General features: G+C 37.1%; 1 protein-coding gene across 7 annotated transcripts in view; it reads right to left on the minus strand.

The window, feature by feature from the left end:
• Positions 1-23,525, minus strand: part of LOC137007107 (NACHT, LRR and PYD domains-containing protein 12-like) — a 301,858-nt gene that overhangs the window by 34,609 nt on the left and 243,724 nt on the right. For 4 of the 7 annotated variants that reach the window (XM_067368421.1, XM_067368419.1, XM_067368414.1 and 1 more), the window contains exons 3-4: positions 14,160-15,836; positions 12,654-12,725 (exon numbers count right to left, since the gene is read on the minus strand). In XM_067368421.1, coding sequence (XP_067224522.1) covers positions 12,654-12,725; positions 14,160-15,836 — 1,749 coding nt within the window. Of the gene's footprint in view, positions 1-12,653; positions 12,726-14,159; positions 15,837-16,041; positions 16,119-16,371; positions 16,510-23,525 lie in introns of those variants that run through there. The other 3 variants (XM_067368415.1, XM_067368417.1, XM_067368416.1) reach the window with 3 other exon arrangements.

Consider the following 23,525-nt stretch of genomic DNA (forward strand, 5'->3'; position numbering starts at 1 on the left):
GGCACGCGCGCACTCCATTTTTGTGGAGGCGCGCGCTGTATGTCACGTCACTATATATAAAAAGCAGTCATCCATACTCTGATTTAGTGAAAAGAAACATTTTTTTTTCTTAAGGGGACATTTCAGTCTTGTGTCCGACATTTAATTACACGTTTTATATTGCAAATTCTGGTAATAATAACATATAAAGAATGTGTAAATGATGGTAATGAAATTACGAGCACATGACGTTGCTGTTACCTTGCTCGTAAGTCATGGAATGACCATTATATTACGAATAGAGGCGGATTTGGAACGTCCTTGGTAATCTTGTAACGTTAGGAGAACGTACTGACGACGTTGTGATATGGTAATTTGATGGTAATATTATTACGGGCATACAACGTTGTAGTTACGTTACTAGTAAGTCATGGAATTACCAATATATTACGAATAGAGGACGTATCTGGAACGTTCTTGGTAATCTTATAACGTTAGGAGAACGTACTGACGACGTTGTGAGATGGTAATCTGAAGGTAATGAAATTACTGGCATGCGACGTCGTAGTTACGTTGTCAGTTAGTAAGTCATGACATTTCCAAAAAGTACGAATACATTACGTAACTGTTACGTCGTGTGTTAGCTGGGTAGTCAGATTATTTGAACGTTGCTCCTCCCGAATTTTGTTAATAAAACATCATTTAGTGTACTGAAGGTTATTTATGGCTATTTTGTACCTGTTTCTGAGCATCAAAGTTATTAGCAACTTTTACTTTCTATTTGACTACATTTTTTAATAAATATGTACTCTTTACTCTAATACATTTGTAATGAGTTATGCAATTATTTGTTACATATTGCATGGCACCTAACCAGTGTTAATTTTGGCAGCCATTTTTTATTTATTCTTAAGGTGATGATACACGGGGCAACTTTTTGAGCAATGTTGCGGGCAATGTTGCTGAGCAACGTTGCTTGGGCACTTTCCCATTGAGAATGAGCAACAAATTTATATCTGGATACGTTAGATCGGTTGTGGGCAATTTTTTGAGATCCTCCAATCAGAATGTTAGCAGCCGATCACGTGACCGGTTCGGAGATTTCAGAAAAAATTCAAACAAGATGGCGGCCTCTCAGCGGCAGTGGAGCGGAGAAAAGGAGTGTGAACTTTTATCTTTTTATGCTAGTAAGTTGTCATGTGTCAACCCAAAACAGTGAATTTACCTCATATATTGCTTAAAATACCAACAACTGTCCGAAAGTAATGTGTGTATGCTGTAATGAAGCTATTGAATGATTTCAGTTAAATACTAAAAAGACGGGATTTTGCAACGTCTGTAGTAGCGTAGGCTGTAGGGCGTTTGACATTTGAATAGCTTTTGATGCGATCGACGCGGGTTCGAATCCGCCTTTTGCCGAACTCGCTCTTCTCCCTTTTCTGTCACAAATCAGATCGGAAAGGCATTTATTTTTAATAAAAATGAAGAAAATATTTGAAAAGTTGAAATAAAGTGCCTAACAAGTGTTTATAATAAAGTATTTATTGAGTTGGCAATAGTATGATTGGTTGCTGCCAACTGTCTGTTGCCCTAATTAGTTGCCCTGTGTCTCATCAGGTTGCCTTTTGACGGCAACATTGCCCAGCAATGCCCAGTTTCTGAATTTGTTCGTTCAACTTAACATGTTAGGTTTTTACTATCTCAACTAGTCTGTAAGTTCACTGAACTAGAGTATGTGTCGCCTCAATTTAAAAACATATGCTGAACCATTAAGATATAAGTTCTCATTATTTATCGCGAGATCACGTGAAGCGCGAAAAAGGTCTCGTTCGTTCATCGGCATTGCTGGCATAGACTGGCAGCTGGAGAGTTTGTCGGCACGCGGCAGATTTATCTTCCATTATCATCATCAACTCTGGTAAGTAAATATACGTTCATCTTTGTGAATTTATTGAAAATAAAACCGTTTGTATGGAAAAATCTAATTATTTGGTTGAATGTGCTGTTGCAAGTTGAGAAAAAAATTTAGTTGAATGAACATAAATTTTAGTACAGATAACTTGAAAATTTAAGTTATCGTATTTCAACTAATCTTTACAAGTCCAGGTTAGTAGAAATAAGTCAACTATTTTAACTGTGTCAACTAAATTTTTTTAAGTTGAACATACTTAGTAGATTAAGTCAATAAAACTGAACTGAGTCAAAGCAAAAAGATAACTAAAAAATATAAGTTGAGTGAACAATTTTTTTTTTACAGTGGTCTTAGTCACATTTTAGTCATTTTTGTCTTTCATATTTTAGTCTAGTTCTAGTCGACGAAAGGTCATTGCATTTATGTCAAGTCTTAGTCATTACTTTTAGTCAAGCTACAGTTACCAACATTAATTTGATAGCTATTTTATCTTTAGACAAAATAGTCGTAATTTTTCTCTTTAGACCAATTCATTTAAGCTTATGAAAAATTTGAATCAAGTTAACAGGCTGTATTGACATTGCACTCTTAGCAGTAGCACTTGTGCAATTCTACAAATCCCTTTTCAGTGGTTCTCAAACTTTCTAGAGTGTCGTACCCCCTGAGGGATTTAACATCCTTCTGCGTACAGTTACACCTTTTCCATTATAGGACAATATTTGCCCATTTTTTTACCTTTATGAATATCTTTATAAAATAAATATTTCTTAAAAAAATCAATAAATACAATGATGATAAAAATGAAGTGATACTTTTATTATTTTACTTTATTATTTTACTTTATTTTATTATACTTTTATTAAATATTACATTAAATCCACCAGTAGGTGGCGGTAAGTCACTGTTTTTATGAGTGAATCATCGAGTCATTCATTCTTTCAGTATCAAAGCAAGCGGCTGTATTTATGAATGGGTCATTGAATCTTTAGTTCATTCAAAGCTGCAGATTCGTTCACGAAACAGCTTGTGTGCTGCAGTTGTGCTGTGGCTTTCATTGCAAAATAGAGCAAAATACTGACAATACTGTTTAAAATGTACATCACTTAATAATACCCTTTTGTTTGTTGAACTGTTGAGTAAAATCAATGTCACATTTGAAATCGTGTGGATATTCGGGGGACTGTGTACCTTCGGATAATTTGTTTTCTCGTTTTTGTCTTCTAAATCACATATTTAACCCTCCTCGTGAGAGTTAATAAACAAATCTTGAGTCGTTTTTACATATTTTTATTTGTGTTTTAATCACACTTTGCTCTAATCCGCCGAATGGAAAAACAATAAAACCAAAATGGATAAACAGCCTGAATTTTCGATCTCTATATGGGCGAGAATAAAACGCCCCTTTCCGCTGATTGGTCAACCAAAGATCAAGACATTATTATTGCAACTACATTTAATCTCATTCTCATCAAACAGCCAGACTAATAAATGGCTCGACACAACCCGTGCCAGGGCAGAGCCTAGACAGAGATTTCTTCTGTTTACACATAAATTTGCATGCCGTGAAATACTAATTTATCGTATTAAATAATAATTTATGTGGCATCTGCTCTCACAACTAGCCAAACTATTTGGCACACTCAAATCAGCTGACCAACTCTTAAAATCTGTGTGCCGGAGGCTGCGCGCCGCACTGGACAGCACAGAGAGAATGCATAAGCTTGTACTGAAGCGCAGAATCTATTCAAGGGTCAAGTCAAGTCATCTTCATTTATATAGCGCTTTTTACAATACAGATTGTTTCAAAGCACAGTGATAATAGGAAAATTAATAGACAGATTTTGTTTTGGCCTTAAAGCAGTTCTAAGATAAAGTTTATCAAGCTAAAGTTTTTGATTGAATCACTTTTCGTTGTAAAATCATTAATTAATAACTCAAATGACGCTTAAATTACACCTTTTTAACTGAAAACAGAACAGAAAACGAAACTTTGAATGCGTTCTTGCCGTTCATTTACGTGTTTAAGGGTAAACTATGAAATAACACTGAACAATAAAGCCAGAGATTAATATATATTTTTATATTTATTACCATCTACTGTATTACCATCATAAATTAGTCAAATAAGGCTACCTTTTTAAAATAGCTATATCTTATTAAATATAGGCCTATGCCATCTTTACATTTAAAATCATAAATTTAGTCAATATTAGAGTTTGACTTTTGTTTCTTTTTGTTTCAACCAAAGGCATCTTGCGCTGCAGAGGCACAGCAGCATCTGAAGTTGCTTTTAGATGTATTTTCCGTATACATAAATGAACTGAAGTGCAATGACGATAACCTTACCCTTATAAAATATGCCGATGATATGGCATTGGTTTCATGTCAGAAAGAAATGAACTGCACCTCATATTTTGAGTAGATTGACAGTATTATTTGTTGGTTTAAGAGTAATTTTTTACATCTTAATATTGAAAAGACAAAGGAGCTATGTTTGAGAAATCAGTTGAGAAGAGTAGATACCGTATCTGAATATAAACCAGTTGTCATAAAGGAAAAAACTGTAGAGCAGGTCTCGAATTTTGAATATTTGGGTACAATTATAGATGAGAAACTTAATTTTGAAAGTAATGTGGAGTACATTCATAAAAAAGCACGACAACGCCTGGGTCTCCTCAGACCCTAACTATGTTATATCGATCAATGATAGAGAGTATTCTCACATAGAATATTGTTTCATGGTACGGCAATCTAACATTAAAACAAAAGAACAAACTCTCACAAATAATTAATCAAGCAAATAAGATTACTGGACAAAAACAACAGCCACTTCAGAGCTTGTTCGATCATTTCATGGGTAAAATGGCAATTGCGATTTTTAAAGACAATACACATCCTCTTCACTCTGCTTTTGAATTGCTCCCATCTGGACGTAGACTAAAAATTCCCTTGGCTAGAAAAAATGTCTATAAAATATATTTTTTTCCATTGGCAGTGATTATCTTGAATCGTACAGTATTTTAATTGAAATAATAGAATGGCTGTTGATATTTTTAATTTTTCTTTCTTACAGTGTTTAATTATAGAATTGTGTTGTTGATGTGTGATGTGATTTCTAAGCAGTGAATGTGTGTTACAGTGTCAAAGAAAAATTTCCTCTCTGTGAAAACAGACTGGACAGTAAAGTTCAATCCAATCCAATCCAAGTTATCTTATTTTAATTTCTGTATATTTCATGAAATTGTAACTATGACCGAGAAGTTCAATCACAACATTCTGTCCTGTTACCTAAATTATTTCTTTAAAGTTATTTATTTTAAAAATATTAACTTTGGGTAAGTCACCAGTATTTGCTCAGTGTCCTCATGCTATTAGCATGTGCGCCATGTGTCCATATGTCAAGTATTTGATTTTTTGCTTGAAAACTCAATCCTGTTACTTTCAGTCCTGTTACTTATATGAAAAATAACATGACTGAGTTAAGAGTAACAGAAGTGAGTAGAGTCCTCTGTTTTGTGATTTAATATTGGCTGTTATAATACTATTCACCTGTATCGTGAGTTTTACAGTTGAAATTACTTAAATTGTAGATTTTTAGGATTAGTTTTTCAATATGAATGCCATACATTGCAGGGAGCCAGTCCACCATGATGTGACTTCATCTTTTTGTCTTTCTCTTTCTTATCTTTTGTAGAAGATGGAGAGAACCTATACTTTGCAGGTGCAAGAAACACACACCCATGGCATGCTGCAAGGGATGGAGTGAAACATACCCGCAACCCTATTTTTTCCCCCCTTTTTTGTCTTTCCTTCCCTCCCTCTCCCCCCTCTCTCTTTTCCTCGCTCTCCTTCTTTCTCTTTCCACTTCCTTCACTGTTATGTACTACTAGCATATAGAACATCCCTTCAGCACAGAAATCTCACTCACACACATGCATACACGGCCGTGGACACACTCTTTTTCTCACACACATATGGACACTCAGCCCTGTTACCCAGTGATCATTCCTGTTACAAAGTGCTCAGTCCTGTTACTAAATTAATTTATTTTCTAGAAAAATAAAGTTAAACCACTGTTTTTCAGTTTTGTGTGATCCATCATTTACACAATTGTTAAATAAATTAAATTATTTAAAAATATATAAACTTGAGGCTTTTGTCTTCTTTTAAATGAGAAAATTGTTTTGCGTTTTTTTATTAAAATACACCTTGTCTTAATATAAAGTGATTTTTTTTCTCACAAATATCAATTATTTGAACAAATAACCAACCATTTCTTCAAAATAAGCACTTTCTTGAGGTGAATACAAAGGAATTAACTGACATGCTATTAAACATGATTTTTAAATGGCACTTGAGTTTTGGTAACAGGACTTAGAAAACACGCATCCATCTTCTGCGTTGAAACCTTGTAAAAAATTAAATAAAGTTGCCTGAGATTGACCAATACACATTTTGAATAGTTAAATGTGTGTAGAATTATATTCAGTGTTGAAAAAAATATAAAAAATAAAGTTTAATTTTGAAGAATTACAACAAGCAAATGGCACCCATTCGGTGGAATGGCCCTTTCACAATTTAATGTTGCTCAGAGAGGTCCGTAAATACATTCACACAGCAGAGCAAATAATGCGATGACATTAATGATATGTTTTATACAAAATGCTTTTAATACAGAAATATGAAACTTAATGAATGAGTCATTTTATTCAATCGATTCGCTCGAAACGCTGATTCATTCAGTAATAAAAGGCTGTATGGCTGGTGAATAACCGATTTGTTGAAAGACTCGGATTCATTCCTGAATTTAATAGGCTACTCTGTGCACCTTACGTTGCGAGTCGCACAATGATCTGTGACTTTGCTTTAGAAATTTAGCTACCAGAGAAAATAAAACATTGTTTTGAGGGACATACTCAATGAAATAAACTCGGTGTATTGCTCAAAACAACAGTCAGGACTGCTGATCTGCACTTCACTACACTGTAACATTCTCTCTGTGCTGTTCGCGCATTTTTGGCACACAGATTACAAGAGTTGATCTGTTAAATAAAACAGGCGGTGTGCCAAACAGGCTAGGGGTAGATTCTTGCTCGTATAATATGATCAACATTAAAAACAATAACAGTCTGTATCTATATTTGTTCTTGTTAGTAAGTAGGAAATCCCCACTTTTACAAAGGTATATTGTCGAGAACAGCACTAATGTAGTGCAATTTGCTGGCGTGGAGTCAGTCAGTTTTGACTGCGAAAGATGAGGTAATTGAGGTGAATGAATGTCGTGAATTTAAGGCATTTTACCTGCTAGAAATACATGTTCAGTTTTTATGTTATTTTAACTCAGCATTTTGTTTGCATACATCAGTTTGAGAGCCACTGCTGGATATCAGCCTACAATTTGGTCACAGATTTAGTCAGCAGCGCAAAATAGACCAATTGATTAACACTTTAATTTAAGTAGAAAATCTCAAATGAAGATTGCTGAACTCCAGCTTACTTGTCTGTGTTTTCAGATCATCCACACTTCTTGTGTAGAGAGGGCTCATGCAGGGTTGCCAGATTACAAAGATTAAGTAAAACGTGTTTTTTTAACAGAAAAGCTCTGATTGGGGGTTTGAATTCAGGAAATCTGGCAACTGTAAGCGTGACCGCTCGTAAAGACAGTCTGTAATGTTTTGTCTCCTTTATTCGACAAAAACAAAAAGTGATTTCAAAAGAGTGACATTGACAAAGTTTTTAGTCTTTTAGCCACATTTCAGTCTCATCTTTTTTCGTCAACGATATGGAACGTGTTATTATCGTAATACGATATTGGTGTCGTCTCTCATCGTCTCGTCTTAGTCATGGAAAAAAAGGTCATCAACGAACATTTTGTCATAGTTTTCGTAACGAAATTAACACTGCACCTAACTTTCTCTGCTGCAGTTTATTTCTGCTAGGAAAAAAAGCACGTCCAGAGTAAGTAGGCTTTGACTTTTTAAAGGGGTGGTTCAATGCGATTTCACTTTTTTGACTTTAGTTAGTGTGTAATGTTGCTGCTTGAGTATAAACAGTATCTGCAAAGTTACAGTGCTGAAAGTTCAATGCAAACAAAGATATTGTCTTTTAAATTTATGGCAGTTTAATGCCTACAAAAATGACCGGTTTGGACTACAACGAGCTTCTTCCCGGGTTGGTGACATCATAAACCCTGCAAAACACTTCCCTGGTGTGGCAGGATGAGTCACGCCATCCTATTGGTTTGGTCGGAGTATAGTGGGTAGACCAATTAGGTGATAGGAGCTGTACTATTAAGGGACCGTTATTTTGACGGGTAAGTATGTTTGTGACTTGGGGTGCTTCTCTCTCTCTCCCTGGCTAGTGAGTACTGGTAGTGAGTAACCATACATCAATCGTAAGTGTTGCCGCTCTTGTCTTTCATATTTGTTGTTCCGTTTAATTTTTTTTGACTAATTCTTATACTCCTGGGTTAAAGGGGAAGGGGAACAGTAAGTCCGCTTCTCAGCTAGTGATCTTATGTGACGCAGCTGCTGTTTTGCTTACGGATATATTTTGGTTTCGATCGTGCCATTTACGGTCATCTGGACTGTATAGTGCTCTGCTGCCTTGCGCGTCGCCAGGGCTGTTAAAGTGGGCTTCGGATGCGCGTCCACAAGGCTGCCTATCAGTTAAGCTTTTGGACTTCTTGTTTAATTTGTTTCTTGATTTGTTTATTTCGTTGATTTTTTTGGTTATTTTTGTCTTGGTTTTGATTTTCTTTTTTTATTTTATCATATTATTGATTTTTTTTTTTTTTAATATATATATTTTCTCTTTGTATGTATTGTTGTAAAGGTTTGTTTATTATTTCTTGTTGCCTCACTCTAGTGCCATTCAAGTGCTGGCTATTCATCTGTTTGTAGGCCTATGTGTTGTCCTCTGGAGACCCGAGTGTTAGAGCTGCTGCAGTAACTTTATTATTTTGTTTTTTGGCTTGTTTCATTGAATTGTTATTTGTTTTTCTTTAATGCTCTTCTCTTTCTCTCCAGGGCCAGTGAGGTCGTGTGTGGAACTGGGGAGGCTAGCTGCTTCATTCTGCTGTGTTTCACAGTGTGCTGATACAACTTCCCTTTGGTGGATATGGTGTTTGTTTTGGTGTGAATTGACATGGGTTTTGGATGACCTCCTGAGCTGCAGCCGGCCTGCCTGGTTCCCACTAATCCTGGCCCTGGTTATTATATTTCTGCCATTGTGGGTGTGTTTGTGAGAGAGTTTTAATCATTGCTGTGATTTTTATAATAAAGTCTATTTTTGTATTGGTACTCACGTCTCTCTTGATTCCTTGCCTTCAGTTGGTGAAACTTAACTGTGTCTTATTGGGAGTTATTTTCCCTGGCCTCCCACCAGGGTGGCGTAGTCGGATAAAATTCAAATGGTGATTAACACCAGTTAGCTAAATTTTACAAACAATCTTCTATGTTCATATACAAACAGTTGTTCGTGCTATAAATTAAACAAGACCTTTACAAAAATGCTACTACTCAGTCATGTATTCGGCTACAGTAAAGCTTTAATCAGGATAAAACTGTATATTGAAAGCTAACAAACAGCAGTGACAGCATCTAAACACTTTGACACAAACACAAAATTAAATACCATTCATAAACGTCCTTTAAAAGCCGCGAATGCAGAGATTCTGCTTGACGTTCATCTGGGTCTGATTCGGGCGCAATTTGATACAGCAATATAGATGCCATTATTTACATTTCCACCAAAGCCCACATGACCAGTAAGAACTAATGGTAAGGGGCGTGGCGTTTCCGGACGCTCTTTTTGAGCACTTGAGCTTAACTGAGATGTTTGTAGATGTTTAAAAGGCTGTTGTGTTTACCTTGATTTATTGCAGTTTTGAGGTGTTCGGTTTTATTTTGATTTTAGAAAAGTGACGTGCGGTGACGCGCTGCTAAGATGGCAGCGGCCTCATTTTCACTTCAGAAATGCTCTTCAGAAATCTACGGTTGTGACGTCACGGACACTACGTCCATATAGAGTATGGGTTGACTTATCCACTTTTTCATGAGAAATGCTGTCCAAATGTCCTGTTTGTCATGATGACGTCTAAAGTCCCCGCCAAAGGAAGTAGTCCCTTTTAGCAATTTGTTAGCAACCACTGTTTTTACGACACAATAAAGGTTTAAAAAAAAATTACAATCGGGTTATAACTGGTGTGTTTTATGTCATAGATCAAAATGGGAAAATATTTAGAGGCTTTGTTGACCACAGACCTTATTTCAGGCGATTTAGCAAAAAACCATTAAAAAAACCCATAGACTTCGGGGCGATGGAACCAGAAGTCCTAAAATACTAACTCACTTCCGCGTTTTGCCTACAAAAACACATCATCCCTGAGGTACTCTATTTTTTTACAGTCTATGATGTAAATCTGTGGTGAAAAATGAAACTGCAGCGCGCTGTCATTGAGAGCCATTGGGCCAGATTTCAGACTGCCGCTTATTTTCATGTTATCCTACATAAACCTCACTCCAGACCAAGACGATATCAGTCCACTTCAGATAGGCCTATGTGTCTGCATCAGGTCAGTAACTAGTTGGCATATCTGTTCTTTCTATGTGGAGTAGCGTATCAGATTAATGAAAGTATAAATCTTTTAATTTAAACATGCTCTTGTGAATAGCCTTTATACAGTAGTTCTGTTGTGTTTGTTTTGTGTTTGTTCTGAGAAAAGACGTGACTTTGTTTTCCTCACTGGAACTTCTAACTTGTAATATTCTAAAACAACATTATGTGCATTTGTCGTGTGAACTAAAGTCTGTCAATCATCGATACAGCGCCACCCTCAGACTGAATAACGCAAGGACATTAGAATTCTGCCAAAAGTGTGTCTGATGTGTTCAGCGATCAGGATATAAAGCTTCAAAATGTTTAAAGTGTGAGTCATTGAATCATTCATTCAAAGGATTCGTTCATTCAACGTGTGTCATGATCTCTAAATGTGCCAGTGCACAAGTCTAACCTACTAGACTAACTTTACATCACGTAGTGTATGCGTGCAACTCTCTGTGTGTATTTTTCTAAAGTGAGAGAAATACTCGATAATTTCAAAATCGCATATCGTTAAAGCAACAATCACAATATTATCTCAGGCGATATATATCACACACCCCTATAACGGACTCAATATCAGTAGCGACTCCTGGCTGTAAGTTTAGGTAGGGCAGATTGTGGGTCTCAGCCATATGCGCTGATTTATGTTTCCGCCGGTGGGTGCCCAGTGCCCCACATCACCCCCCATTACATCCAAATTATATTATAAATAAATCCATACTGAGATTCAGTTCAGCCGTGATCTAATTGACATGACAATCAGTGGCACAATTCCTCAACAAACCGTCCATACCGGCGTGATGAATACGATCCTCAACTGGATGGAACTGGAATAAATACTTGAATGTTGCAATCCCATCGGACTTATGATAGCTGTCTGAATCCTAACAAAGCACTGTTCCCCAGAGAACTGCCCCCCGACTAAGCCTGGTTTCTCCCATGGTTTTTTTCTCCATTTTAACACCTGTTTGCCACCTGATGTCACCTGTTGGAGTTTGGGTTCCTTGCCGCTGTTGCCTTTGGCTTGCTTAGTTGGGGACATTTGACTTGACATCTGATATTCAACAGTGCTTTACATCTGCCTGCTTTACCATTTTCTTTAAGACCTGCTGTGCAGCCAAAATTATATACCAGTTATCACTGTAAAGCTGCTTTGAAGCGATAGATTGACACGCATGTCTGAAGACTAACTTACACGAGCCACAACGTTCCTCAGCATGATTTCAAAAACAACACGTTTCAGCGCTAGTTCGCTTCTTATTTAACTCAAATTAACGTCAACTGGATGTTTAATTTCCATTATATCCACGCAGTGAGATGACAATTTAGACCCAAAAGCACATTCTTTTCACTTGGATCACTTGGATGCGCTCTCGACGTTTGCCATTAAAATATTGCAATAGAAACGGCTTTAAATAAACTATAAAAAATGGTGAACATCGTGTCTGAAAGCTTCAATCAATATTTTATTGAATAAAATCAATGGAGAATATCTCGTATTTTTCCGTGGGTGCTCCAGCCTATGGTCTCAGCGCTAGTTTATGATAAACATTGTTTCTGAAAGAATCAGCCGTTTGAATGAATCAACTGAAACTAATGACTCACTCATTGACAGTGACTTGAGAAAGAAATCCAGAGAATCAATATTTTAGTCTGTGCTGTTTTCAGTTGATGCACTTTTGATAAGAAAATCTCAGCTTTCAAATTCTGTCAAATGTATTGAGAAAATTCAAGCAATAAATGTGTTTTTGGCGCTCTTTAATGTGGCTGACAGATCGCTGTAGTGTCTCAGTTCAAGCAGCAGTGTGGAGCACAAGTGAAGCGGTTATCTTTTCCTCTTTACTACTAGTTATCGCATGAAAGAAACATGGATAATATTAGGATCGCCTCAACTCACAGCAGAGAACAAACATTTACCTCAGCTAAAACACATTAGCTAAAACACAGAAAGTCATTTTTATCATGTCTCAGTTTGTAAAAATGAACAGAAACACATTTACAATAATGCTCTTAGAATAGAAGTCTAGCAGGTCAGATAGGTGGAGGGTTTAAAAGCTGAAGTGTGACGCTCATATTTTTTGTTGAACCATTAATTTATATTTTTAAGTAAAAAAGTTATAAAGTTTTCACAGTGATAATTGTTCTCAGTGTTACTTACACAGCTGATCGAGTTGCTGTAACCACAGGCAGCATCTTCTGAAGAACTTCATCTGCTGTATTTACTGCGTCACTATTTGAAAATAAAAAATATATTAATTATTAATGCTAATAATATAAATTAATATTCTAAGTATATAATACATGAAATACCTTAAATAAACACTGCTTTAAATAGGACATATGAAAAAGTTATTAGTATCTGACTGAAGAAGTTACTGAACATATTCTGCAACACAGATTTGTTTTGTCTTTTTCTTGTCAGTGTTGTCGTGGTCTATTAGTCTGCATTCACACTACAACACTTAGTGACAGATCTATTTTGACACATCAGATTTCTTTGTCCCATCCATTGCTATGGTTATCACTATGTCAACCATCGCAATTTCAGGAGAGACATTCCAGCTCTCCCGGAAGTTCCAGGAGTCTCCCGCATATTGATATTGGGTGTTTCTCAAACAGAAGGCTGAATCCTAGTGAGTTTGTGTCTTTATAGTCCAGTCCTTCTGAGGCTTGTAGACTCGAGTCCTCCTCAGCATTAAACACTAGAATGAGACGCTCTAGTAAGTGCGCATGGCTACAGCACATGTTCCTGCTCCAACAGCACAAAAAAAACTAATAAAACTTAGTATTAAAAATACTTTGTATTAAAAATCTTTTCTTAATGCATTTCAGTGAATGACAACCATCTGTGTCTCTCAGTGGCTTACATTACTGGCAGTTTAGTGTTAGTGATTCATTTACACCAGAACAGAAGATAACATGAATGCTTTCATCACTGAAAACATTATTTTGTCTTACATTTCATAATGAAATCAGATAAGTGCAGACTCGCTTCCATAAGTTATTTTTCATGGATTGAAATGTGTGCAAAGGATTGTGGGTGAATGAAGGACATAAAGGATACACTTGATGAGTCCTTCAAAATGAGCTGAATGAAGGACGTGAAACGAAGTCTGCCTTCAAAGGATCCTTCAAACTGAGACGACCTTTAGAGGTGCTTGATGACGTGGCAGCAGATATATGCAGCTTTACTAGGACACAGCCTTCTGTTTGAGAAGCACCCAGCTTCTCCCAGATGCCCGCAAATTATGTACAATATCCCAGAAATCGATTTTTGCCCTGTGATATACACACATCTGATTGGCCATTGCTTTCAAGCGCTCAACAGACATGTCTGTGATTGGCTACAACGCTCAATGCTGCAAAAACACTAAATATAAACCTCTGTGCATGTGATATGGTTATTATTTACAAATACACACAGAAGTTAAAAATGTTTGATCACTCAAATGACCTATTTTGAATTTAAAACAGAGAAGTTTGTATCCCTGTGCTTTATTCCTGTATGGAGGAGTGATTTTTGGGAGTGTTTGTGTGAAAGAGAAATAAAAAACATTAAAATATGAACTACTAAACTCTGTGTGACATTTGCAGGATTACAGATTTATCAGATTCTTGTTTCTCTTTGTTCATAATGTTTTAGACTGTAATGATTGTTACTTACTGATCAGTTTTGCCTCCAATTAAGTATTTCAGATTAAACTCCTTCATTGTCCGCTCTGAGGTCAACAACACAAAAACTAAAGCTGACCACTGAGATGAGGAGAGTTTCACATTACGTAATCCTCTAGATCTCATACGAGGTTCAGCTTCATTGACTAGTGAAAGATCATCCAGTTCATTCAGACAGTGAAACAGATTGATGTATTTATCTGGAGAGGGATTCTCACTGATCTTCTCTTTGATATAGTCAACTGTTTCCTCATTGTTGTGAGAGCTGTTTCCTGTCTGTGTCTTTAGTTCTTGTAAGAGACTCTGATTAGACTCCACTGACAGACCCAGAAGGAAACGAAGGAAAAGGTCCAGATGCCCATTTTTACTGTCTAAAGCCTCATCCACAGCTCTCTGATGGAGGTCAGATAGTGAAGCTTTAGTTGGTTTGGTAATCTGGTCAAACACATTGATGTTCTTGTTTATAAAGGAGAGATGAACAAAGCAGAAGACTTTCCCCTGATACAAGCCCGACTCCTCTCTGAAGATCTGAGTGCACAATCCTGAGTACACTGATGCTTCTGTCTCATCAATGCCACACTCGCTCAGGTCTTCCTCATAGAAGATCAGGTGGCCTTTCTTAAGCTGCTGAAATGCCAGTTTCCCCAGTTTGACAATCATGTCTTCATCTTTCACTTTCTTCTCATAGTCCTTCTCATGTTTGATGTTGGTCTGAAGGATCAGGAAGTGTGTGTACATTTGAGTCAGAGTCTTGGGAATCTCTCCTTTCCATGATTTCCTCAACATCTTCTCTAGAACAGCGGCTGAGATCCAGCAGAACACTGGGATGTGACACATAATAAAGAGGCTCCTTGAGGACTTCAGGTGTGAGATGATCCTGTCGGACAGACTCTGATCCCTGATTCTCTTCCTGAAGTATTCCTGCTTCTGTGGGTCACTGAAGCCTCGTACCTCTGTCACTCGATGGACACACTCAGAGGGGACGAGATCAGCTGCTGCTGGTCTGGAGGTGATCCAGATGAGAGCAGAGGGAAGCAGATTCCCCGCAATGAGGTTCGTCAGCAGCACGTCCACTGAGGCGGATTCAGTCACATCACACAACCTCACATCACTCTGAAAATCCAGAGACAGACGACACTCATCCAGACCATCAAAGATGAAGGAAACTTTATACTCATCACTGGATATTTCCATTCCTTTTGTTTCAGGGAAAAAGTCATGAAGAAGATCTGAAAGACTGAGTGTTTTGTCCTTCATCAAGTTGAGCTCTCTGAAAGGAAGTGGAAATAAGAGCTGGACGTCCTGATTCTCTTTCCCTTCCGCCCAGTCCAGAATGAACTTCTGCACAGAGACTGTTTTTCCAATGCCAGCGACTCCCTTTGTCAGCACAGTTCTGATGGGTTTGTCTTGTCCAGGTAAAGGTCTGAAGATGTGACTGCATTTGATCGGTGTGTCCTCTGTTTCTGCTCTCCTGGACTGTGTCTCAATCTGTCTCACCTCATGCTCATTACTGATCTCTCCACTTTCACTCTCTGTGATGTAGAGCTCTGTGTAGATCTCATTCAGGAGTGTTGGGTTTCCCTGCTTTGATATTCCCTCATACAAACACTCAAACTTCTTTCTCAGATTTGATTTCAGTGTGTTTAAGACCTCAGGTTCAGAGTCATGGCTGTAAAATTAAAATACCACATTATTACACAAGTTTAAGAAGTAAATATCCATAAATTACCAAATAGATCATTTTGTTTGCTGTATGAGACACAGAACATCATTAGGTTTCTGAAATATTTCAATTATTAATCATGTGACAGTGATGTGTGATGTGCATTGCAGCTCCTAAAATTAAACAACAACAGAAAAGTCCTCCATTTTACCTGAAACCAGGATTCATGCTTTCATTAAATGATGAAGCTGCAGGAGAATCTGATGAGTTTGATCTCCTCCACTGACTCTGAGGGGAAAATAGACACAAAATTAAATGATTTAACAATCATCATAATTTAGCTGAACATATGTTGAGTGTGGGAGAAAAAGGTTAAACTTCTGAAGAATCAAAGACATCAGGAAACACACAATAAACATTGAAGTGAAGGTGAAAGAAACACTTTATTTAAGTTCATTTATTTATTTTATTTTTACCAAGCAACCATATATAGGCCTACATTCATATTAGTATGAAGAAATCTCCACACATGAACACTCACCTTGATCAAATCCTCCAGCTTTAACATCATAAAGATACACGGAAATTCCTGCATAAACTTTGATAAACGTTTCTATTGAACATTTTGACGCTCGTGTTAGTGTTTTACCAGCTTAAAATGGCGACGTGTGAACTCTAACTTACTTTCACTTTCTATTTGTGAAGAGAGAGAGAGAGAGAGAGAGAGAGAGAGAGGGTCAGTATCGATCAACTTCTCTCTCTTTCTCTGAACTCGATGAGAGATTAAACAGTCTGATCAAACACAGATCCAGAAGCTCATCATCAATAACATTCAAGTATTCGCAAATACATTTTAATATTTCAAGACAGTGTAAAATAAAGAAGTGTTTTGTCGCTGTAGTGTGTGTGTGTGTGTCGCCCTCTGCTGACAGAAAACAAACGAACAACAATAATTAGGCTATGTTTTGGTTTTTATTCGACCAAATTTCCTTAAAGGGTTAGTTAGTAGACTCCAGTGATTTAAACACAGTTTCATGAAGCGACACAATTAGATTTTCCATTTAACTTCATATTTGTTGTATTAAGGAGACCTTGGGCTGTTAGAAATGCTTGTTGGTCAAGCTCCAGCAGTTTTTGTAAATTAACTGTAAGCAGACAATGTACGAGCAAACCACAAAATATGTCCACCCTGGATGGACAAAACCAAAGTAGTTTAAATTAAGGTCAGTCAGCAGCACGTGCCCACCAATGAGTGTAAGTTTTCTGTGCTTATGTTAAAATTAGTAGGTAGTCCACCGTAACTCTACTAAAACGTGCAATCCTCTAACATGATTCTTTTTATATGCATCAGTAGTATTTCTCTTTAAAGGTGCCCTAGAATTAAAAATTTAATTTATCTTGGCATAGTCAAATAACAAGAGTTCAGTACATGGAAATGACATACAGTGAGTCTCAAACTCCATTGTTTCCTCCTCCTTATATAAATCTCATTTGTTTAAAAGACCTCCGAAGAACAGGCGAATCTCAACATAACACCAACTGTTACGTAACAGTCAGGATCATTAATATGTACGCCCCCAATATTTGCATATGCCAGCCCATGTTCAAGGCATTACACAAGGGCAGAACGTCTGGATGTGTACAGCTGAATCATCAGACTAGGTAAGCAAGCAAGGAAAACAGCAAAAAATGGCAGATGGAGCAATAATAACTGACATGATCCATGATATTTTTAGTGATATTTGTAAACTGTCTTTCTAAATGTTTCGTTAGCATGTTGCTAATGTACTGTTAAATGTGGTTAAAGTTACCATTGTTTCTTATTGTATTCAAGAGCCGTCACTATTTTTATTATTAAACACTTGCAGTCTGTATAATTCATAAACACAACTTCATTCTTTATAAATCTCTCCAACAGTGTGGCATTAGCCGTTAGCCATGGAGCATAGCCTCAAATTCATTCAGATTCAGATGTAAACAATATAACAGTATGCAATACTCAAATAATCCGACGCATACATGCAGTATGCATGACGAACACTTTGTAAAGATCCATTTTGAGAGTTATATTAGCTGTGTAAACTTTGTTTATGCACTGTTTAAAGCAAGCGTGAGCTCCGGGGGCGGAGAGCACGCGATTTAAAGGGACAGCACCTGAATCGGCGCATTTCTAATTATGCCCCAAAATAGGCAGATAAAAAAAAAAAATGAATTTAAAAAAATCTATGACGTATTTTGAGCTGAAACTTCAGACACATTCAGGGGACACCTTAGACTTATATTACATCTTGTAAAAAAACATTCAATGGCACCTTTAAATTAAGGGCAGTCAGCAGCACATGCCCACCAATGAGTGTAAGTTGTATGTGTGCTTATGTTATAATTAGTAGGTAGTCCACCGTAACTCTACTAAAATGTGCAACCCTCTAACATGATTCATTTTGAATCAGTATGTTTGACTCGTTAGACATAAGTTGAGATGGCAGCTCTCGCGAGTGGGTGTGGTTTCAGCGCCGACAGCAGACACGCCCCCAGATTTTGATAACTTATTTCATTTACTTGCAGATTTTTTTAATCATTCAAATGGCTGGGTGGTTAAAAACACAAACTCAGACAAACTCAGAACACATACTTTAAAATTACTTTAATTTTAAAATGTCTTCCATGTAATTCTACAGATATGCCTATTATGCCTTTTAAGTCACTCAATTTTTTTTTACATTTTGATTTATTAATTATTATTTCATATACTACACATTTTATATGATAATTTTAAACTAGTATGTGCGTGTCTTCCTAACCTCTTACACCTTCATAAGATGACTTTGGCCACATTCACACAGTCATTTTTTGTGATTGACAACTGCATTTACTTAACAGGTGTGAGTCTCGAAATGTCTCGCTCACACAGAAACTTACAGTAGCGTCTGGAACACTGTCTGTATGAACGTGCAGCGAGAGTCAAGCCCGTATTCTCTTACTCGTAACCATGACTACAGTGATCAACGTAATATTAAAGATGGCGACGTCCATAAAACTGAAAAGTATTATCACATTTCACATGACAAGAGACTAACTGAACCACGAGTTCATCCATCAAAACTTCATTAACCAACAGCAGCATATAAACACATGCTAGCCGGAGTCTTTAAGGGGCTCTAGGAATGACACCCAGTGTTCAAAATAGGTACTGCAGTCCAAATTCAAAATATTGTTGGGCCCGCCCCCCTCGTTCAAAGACGCGGGTTGCCAGCAACAAGAGGGAGCGCAATTCACAATGAAAGCTGATGAGACTTACACACTGTAAGCTGATGAGTTGATTTATCTGTTTTAATATGCTGTTGTTCATAGAGATTTTTAGATGGATGCAGAGGCTTTTTAGGTCAGGTAGAATCTGCGATTCTCTGATCCAGTTTGTTTGCTGGCTTCCATGGCTGCAATATGCGATGTTTTCCGCCAACTGGCAATCTGTGATGTCAAAATACTATTGGATAAACTGCAGCACAAAACAAAGACAGACATTCCGACACAGAACGCACATTTCAAAGCATAAAATCTGGCTGTAGCATTGTTTTTCTGAGAAACAAGTAGCTGAACTTAGCATGTTTCCTAAACATCTGCAAACATATTGGGGTATTTTTATGCTTTATTAGAGTAAAAAACTTACATAGAGCCCCTTTAACCGCTGCACACAAGTGTCACGTCCTTTGCGACATCTCGTGCATTACACAGCATTTGAAAAGAAACACAAAACTGACATGAGCCGCTCTGGTGGAGAACAGTGACTGGATCTAACACCTTGAAGGGTTAGTTCACCCAAAAATGAATATTCTGTCATTTATTACTCACCCTCATGCCGTTCCACACCCGTAAGACCTTCATTAATCTTCAGAACACAAATTAAGATATTTTAGTTGAAATCCGATGGCTCCATGAGGCCTTCATAGGGAGCAATGACATTTCCTCTCTCAAGATCCATTAATGTACTAAAAACATATTTAAATCAGTTCATGTGAGTACAGTGGTTCAATATTAATATTATAAAGCGTCGAGAATATTTTTGGTGTGCCAAATAAACAAAATAACGAATTATTTAGTGATGGCCGATTTCAAAACACTGCTTCAGGAAGCATCGGAGCACAAATGAATCAGTGTATCGAATCTGCTGTTCGGAGCGCCAAAGTCACGTGATTTCAGCCGTTGGCAGTTTGACACGCAATCTGAGTCATGATTCGATACACTGATTCATTTGTGCTCCGAATCTTCCTGAAGCAGTGTTTTGAAATCGGCCATCATTTTGTTTTTTTGACGCACCAAAAATATTCTCGTCACTTTATAATATTAATATTGAACCACTGTACTCACATGAACTGATTTAAATATGTTTTTAGTACATTAATGGATCTTGAGAGAGGAAATTGCTCCCTATGCAGGCCTCACTGAGCCATCAGATTTCAACTAAAATATCTTAATTTGTGTTCAGAAGATTAATGAAGGTCTTACGGGTGTGGAACGGCATGAGGGTGAGTAATAAATGACAGAATATTAATTTCTGGGTGAACAAACCCTTTAAGATGACACACCTCTCACATCTCTGTCGCTGTAAGTTACTGAAAGAGAAACCACACACAAAACACCGGCTCTCTCACTCTCTGTATGACGTGACAGAATAGTTGTCCAGTCCTGTTCTGTTCATACAGTGCGAATATTCAGAGAATGCGGTTGTGAGTCCTGAAAATGTACAGGTTTGATTTCAGTTATAGAATGCGGTTGTCACTCCCATAAATAACCGTACTGCGTGTGAACGTAACTGTATTAAGTACTCAAATACAGGACTGACAACCGTATTCTGCTGCTGTGTGAACGTGGCCTTTCTGAATCTAATGTCTGCACTCTGCTCCAGGTTATGGGATTTACACTTGCTTGTGTTTTTCCAGCTGTTTATAATGTACAGGTCAAATTTGTGTTGAAGGATGTTATTTTTGTGATTTCAGAATCCAGCAACATCCTCACCAAGAAGAAGATTTTTGATGCGTACATTTCAAAAGTGTGTCTTCAGGAGGAAAAGATCATTGTGATGAGGGAGATGAGACGGCACTGCACCTCTCTCAGAAGACTGGGAACATCCGGACATTGAAATCAGAAATGTCTTCTAGCAGAAACAGTGGGAAGAAGATAACTTTTATTTCCTTCTTGCTGTTATGCTTTTGGGAAAACCACCGCTACATATCCTGGTTATGAACGCAGTCATTTTAATAAAGTTTATTCATGTTTTCCTTTAATTTGCTGTCTGTGGCGATGGGGTGAAGTGGGAGGGGAAGAGCGCAGGTTTATACTGTTGTGGGAGGAGTGGTTGGAGCTTCATTCTGGGTTGGGATTTGACAACAAAGAGAGAAAAGAGGTGGAAAACAGCAAAATGTCTGGGCTTAGAGACTTGGTATAATTAGGGGTACAAAAGTCTCCATAAAGCACGTCAATTTCAGGATTTTTAAATCACTTTTCTTTGTCCTTTGGTGATAATAAATCATGGATCATCTAGATGATCAGAAATATTGAATATCAAATATGACAATGATTCCCCACTCTCTTTGAGATCCTCAAGTGTTTCATTATGGATTCCTTGTGGCTGGATCTAAATGGTCTGTAGTTCTTCAGTAAAGTCGGCTCAATAACAACTCAATGTTTAAGTGAAGAGGATCATCGCGGCTACTGTGTCTTCTTCAGAAAAGGCTTGCAGATGTGGAGGAGGAGGTCCAAGTTGTGTGCTCAAGTTACAGCCAGGCTTCAGGACCAAATGCTGCTTCTCTGCTGAAGGATGGGCCGAGGAGATACTGGAGGATCATGAAGAAGTTGATTATGAGAGTTCAGTAAATGAATGGTTCTCAGCTGCTGGGATGCGTTTAGACTGCGTGTCATTTCTGAGTGGACTGCAGAAAACATTAATTTGAAGTATAATGGATGTCTGATACAGTGCAGTGTGTAAGCAACATTAGATTCAGAGATTGATAGGAAACTACTGTTAAAATTGTTTTTTATGTGGTTCTCCAAAACTCAGTTTACAAACAGCAGGTCGTTATTAAGTTTCCCTCCTTCAATGTTTCACAGACTATTTCTACAGTCGACTGTGCTGTTACAGCTTCAAATGACACCAGACTCTTGCTGTGGAAACTTCCCCAAGCTTTGCCCATCTCATCTTCTCAACATAATGACCTTTACTGTAAAATGTTAATCTTACATTGATATAATATAGTTAGATTGTTTTATACTGTATACTCCTGTATGTTATTCACAGTGATTATGGATACTTTTGGAGTGAACCATTTACTGTACATGTTACTACATGAAATACTGTCCAGAAATGACTGATCAATAACCAGTTGAGTCTTGAGTGTTTCCTGTTGTTACTGCTGTTACGATGTTTACCATGTTTACCATCCCATTCCTTCATGTAACTATAAAACTAAGCTGTACATGCAAACTAGTTCATGCTGAGGTGTTTACTTTGTGTTTGTCTTCTTGAAAATAAGATATGAAATGACTGTTGTGAAATATTGTATGTCAGTTGTATACATGGTATATAACTAAAAGTAATCACACAAAATAACATTTTCAAATGTTAATTGTCAAGTATACACATGTGTTGTTGTATTATTTAATGTTGATTCCAACATGAGAATGGAATTTTAAACAAAGAATTACATATTTTTAAATTATTTGTTGGCAATATCACTTATTCATGTTTCCTTCCCTAACACAATTAAAAAAAAAAACGTAAAAAATAAATAACGCGCCTTCAGTGTCTGTTGTCAGGCTGCACCAACTCGGTTGCCTTAGCAACGAGAATTATCCTCACCAAAAAATTTTTTTTTTGGCTAATAATAATCACCATAAGACGATGCTTTTGGTCGGAATTCATACAACATACTGAATATTATGCTTTTGCAGTAGCATGTCTGTTAGGAAGTTACTTTATTTGAAACCCTAATTACTTACAACCCTAGTTTGCAAACCGGAAGAACTACATATTTAAAGGACTGTCTATCACGGAATTGTATTTTTTTTGTTTGTTTGTTCTGTAAATTACTCTCTCATAAGGGTTTCTTTAGGTGAAACGTCAAAGTAATCCCTTAAAAAAACGTAAGTGTTGCACAAAGCCCCTTAACCGTCATTTCCCTAAGTATAACATTCGGAAAACTTCACCTTAAGTGTTACACGGAGTGAGCAGGTTCAATCCAAGTCTTCTAACGAGACACGATCAACCGCTTTACATGATAAACAAATTGTACTTTAGCAGTTTATTCACATAAACATTGATGAAATCACAAATGTAGCACATATCTTATATGGTCAACGGAAGTGCAAATGTTTGAGCTTCCGACACAGCCGTAATCATATGGATGTCTTTCAAAAAATGGACATAAATGATGAGAGAATATTAAAAAATATCTTTATTTGTTATCCAAGATGAATGAAAGTCTTATGGGTTTGGAATGACATGAGGGAGTGAATGACGGCAGAAATCTCAATTTTGAGTAAACTATCAATTTGAGTTTCTCGTCTGGTCGTTCTATTTCATATTTGGTTTTCTTTTTTGTTTTTCTTATCCATCTTATGTTGTTTTCTGTGAAAACTTGCCACTTGCCATATGTATTAACAAATAACATGTCCAATCTCAACAGAAGAATTTTATAACAG

This window comes from Chanodichthys erythropterus, chromosome 18 (genome assembly GCF_024489055.1).
Source record: "Chanodichthys erythropterus isolate Z2021 chromosome 18, ASM2448905v1, whole genome shotgun sequence".
NCBI classification, from domain to species: domain Eukaryota; kingdom Metazoa; phylum Chordata; class Actinopteri; order Cypriniformes; family Xenocyprididae; genus Chanodichthys; species Chanodichthys erythropterus.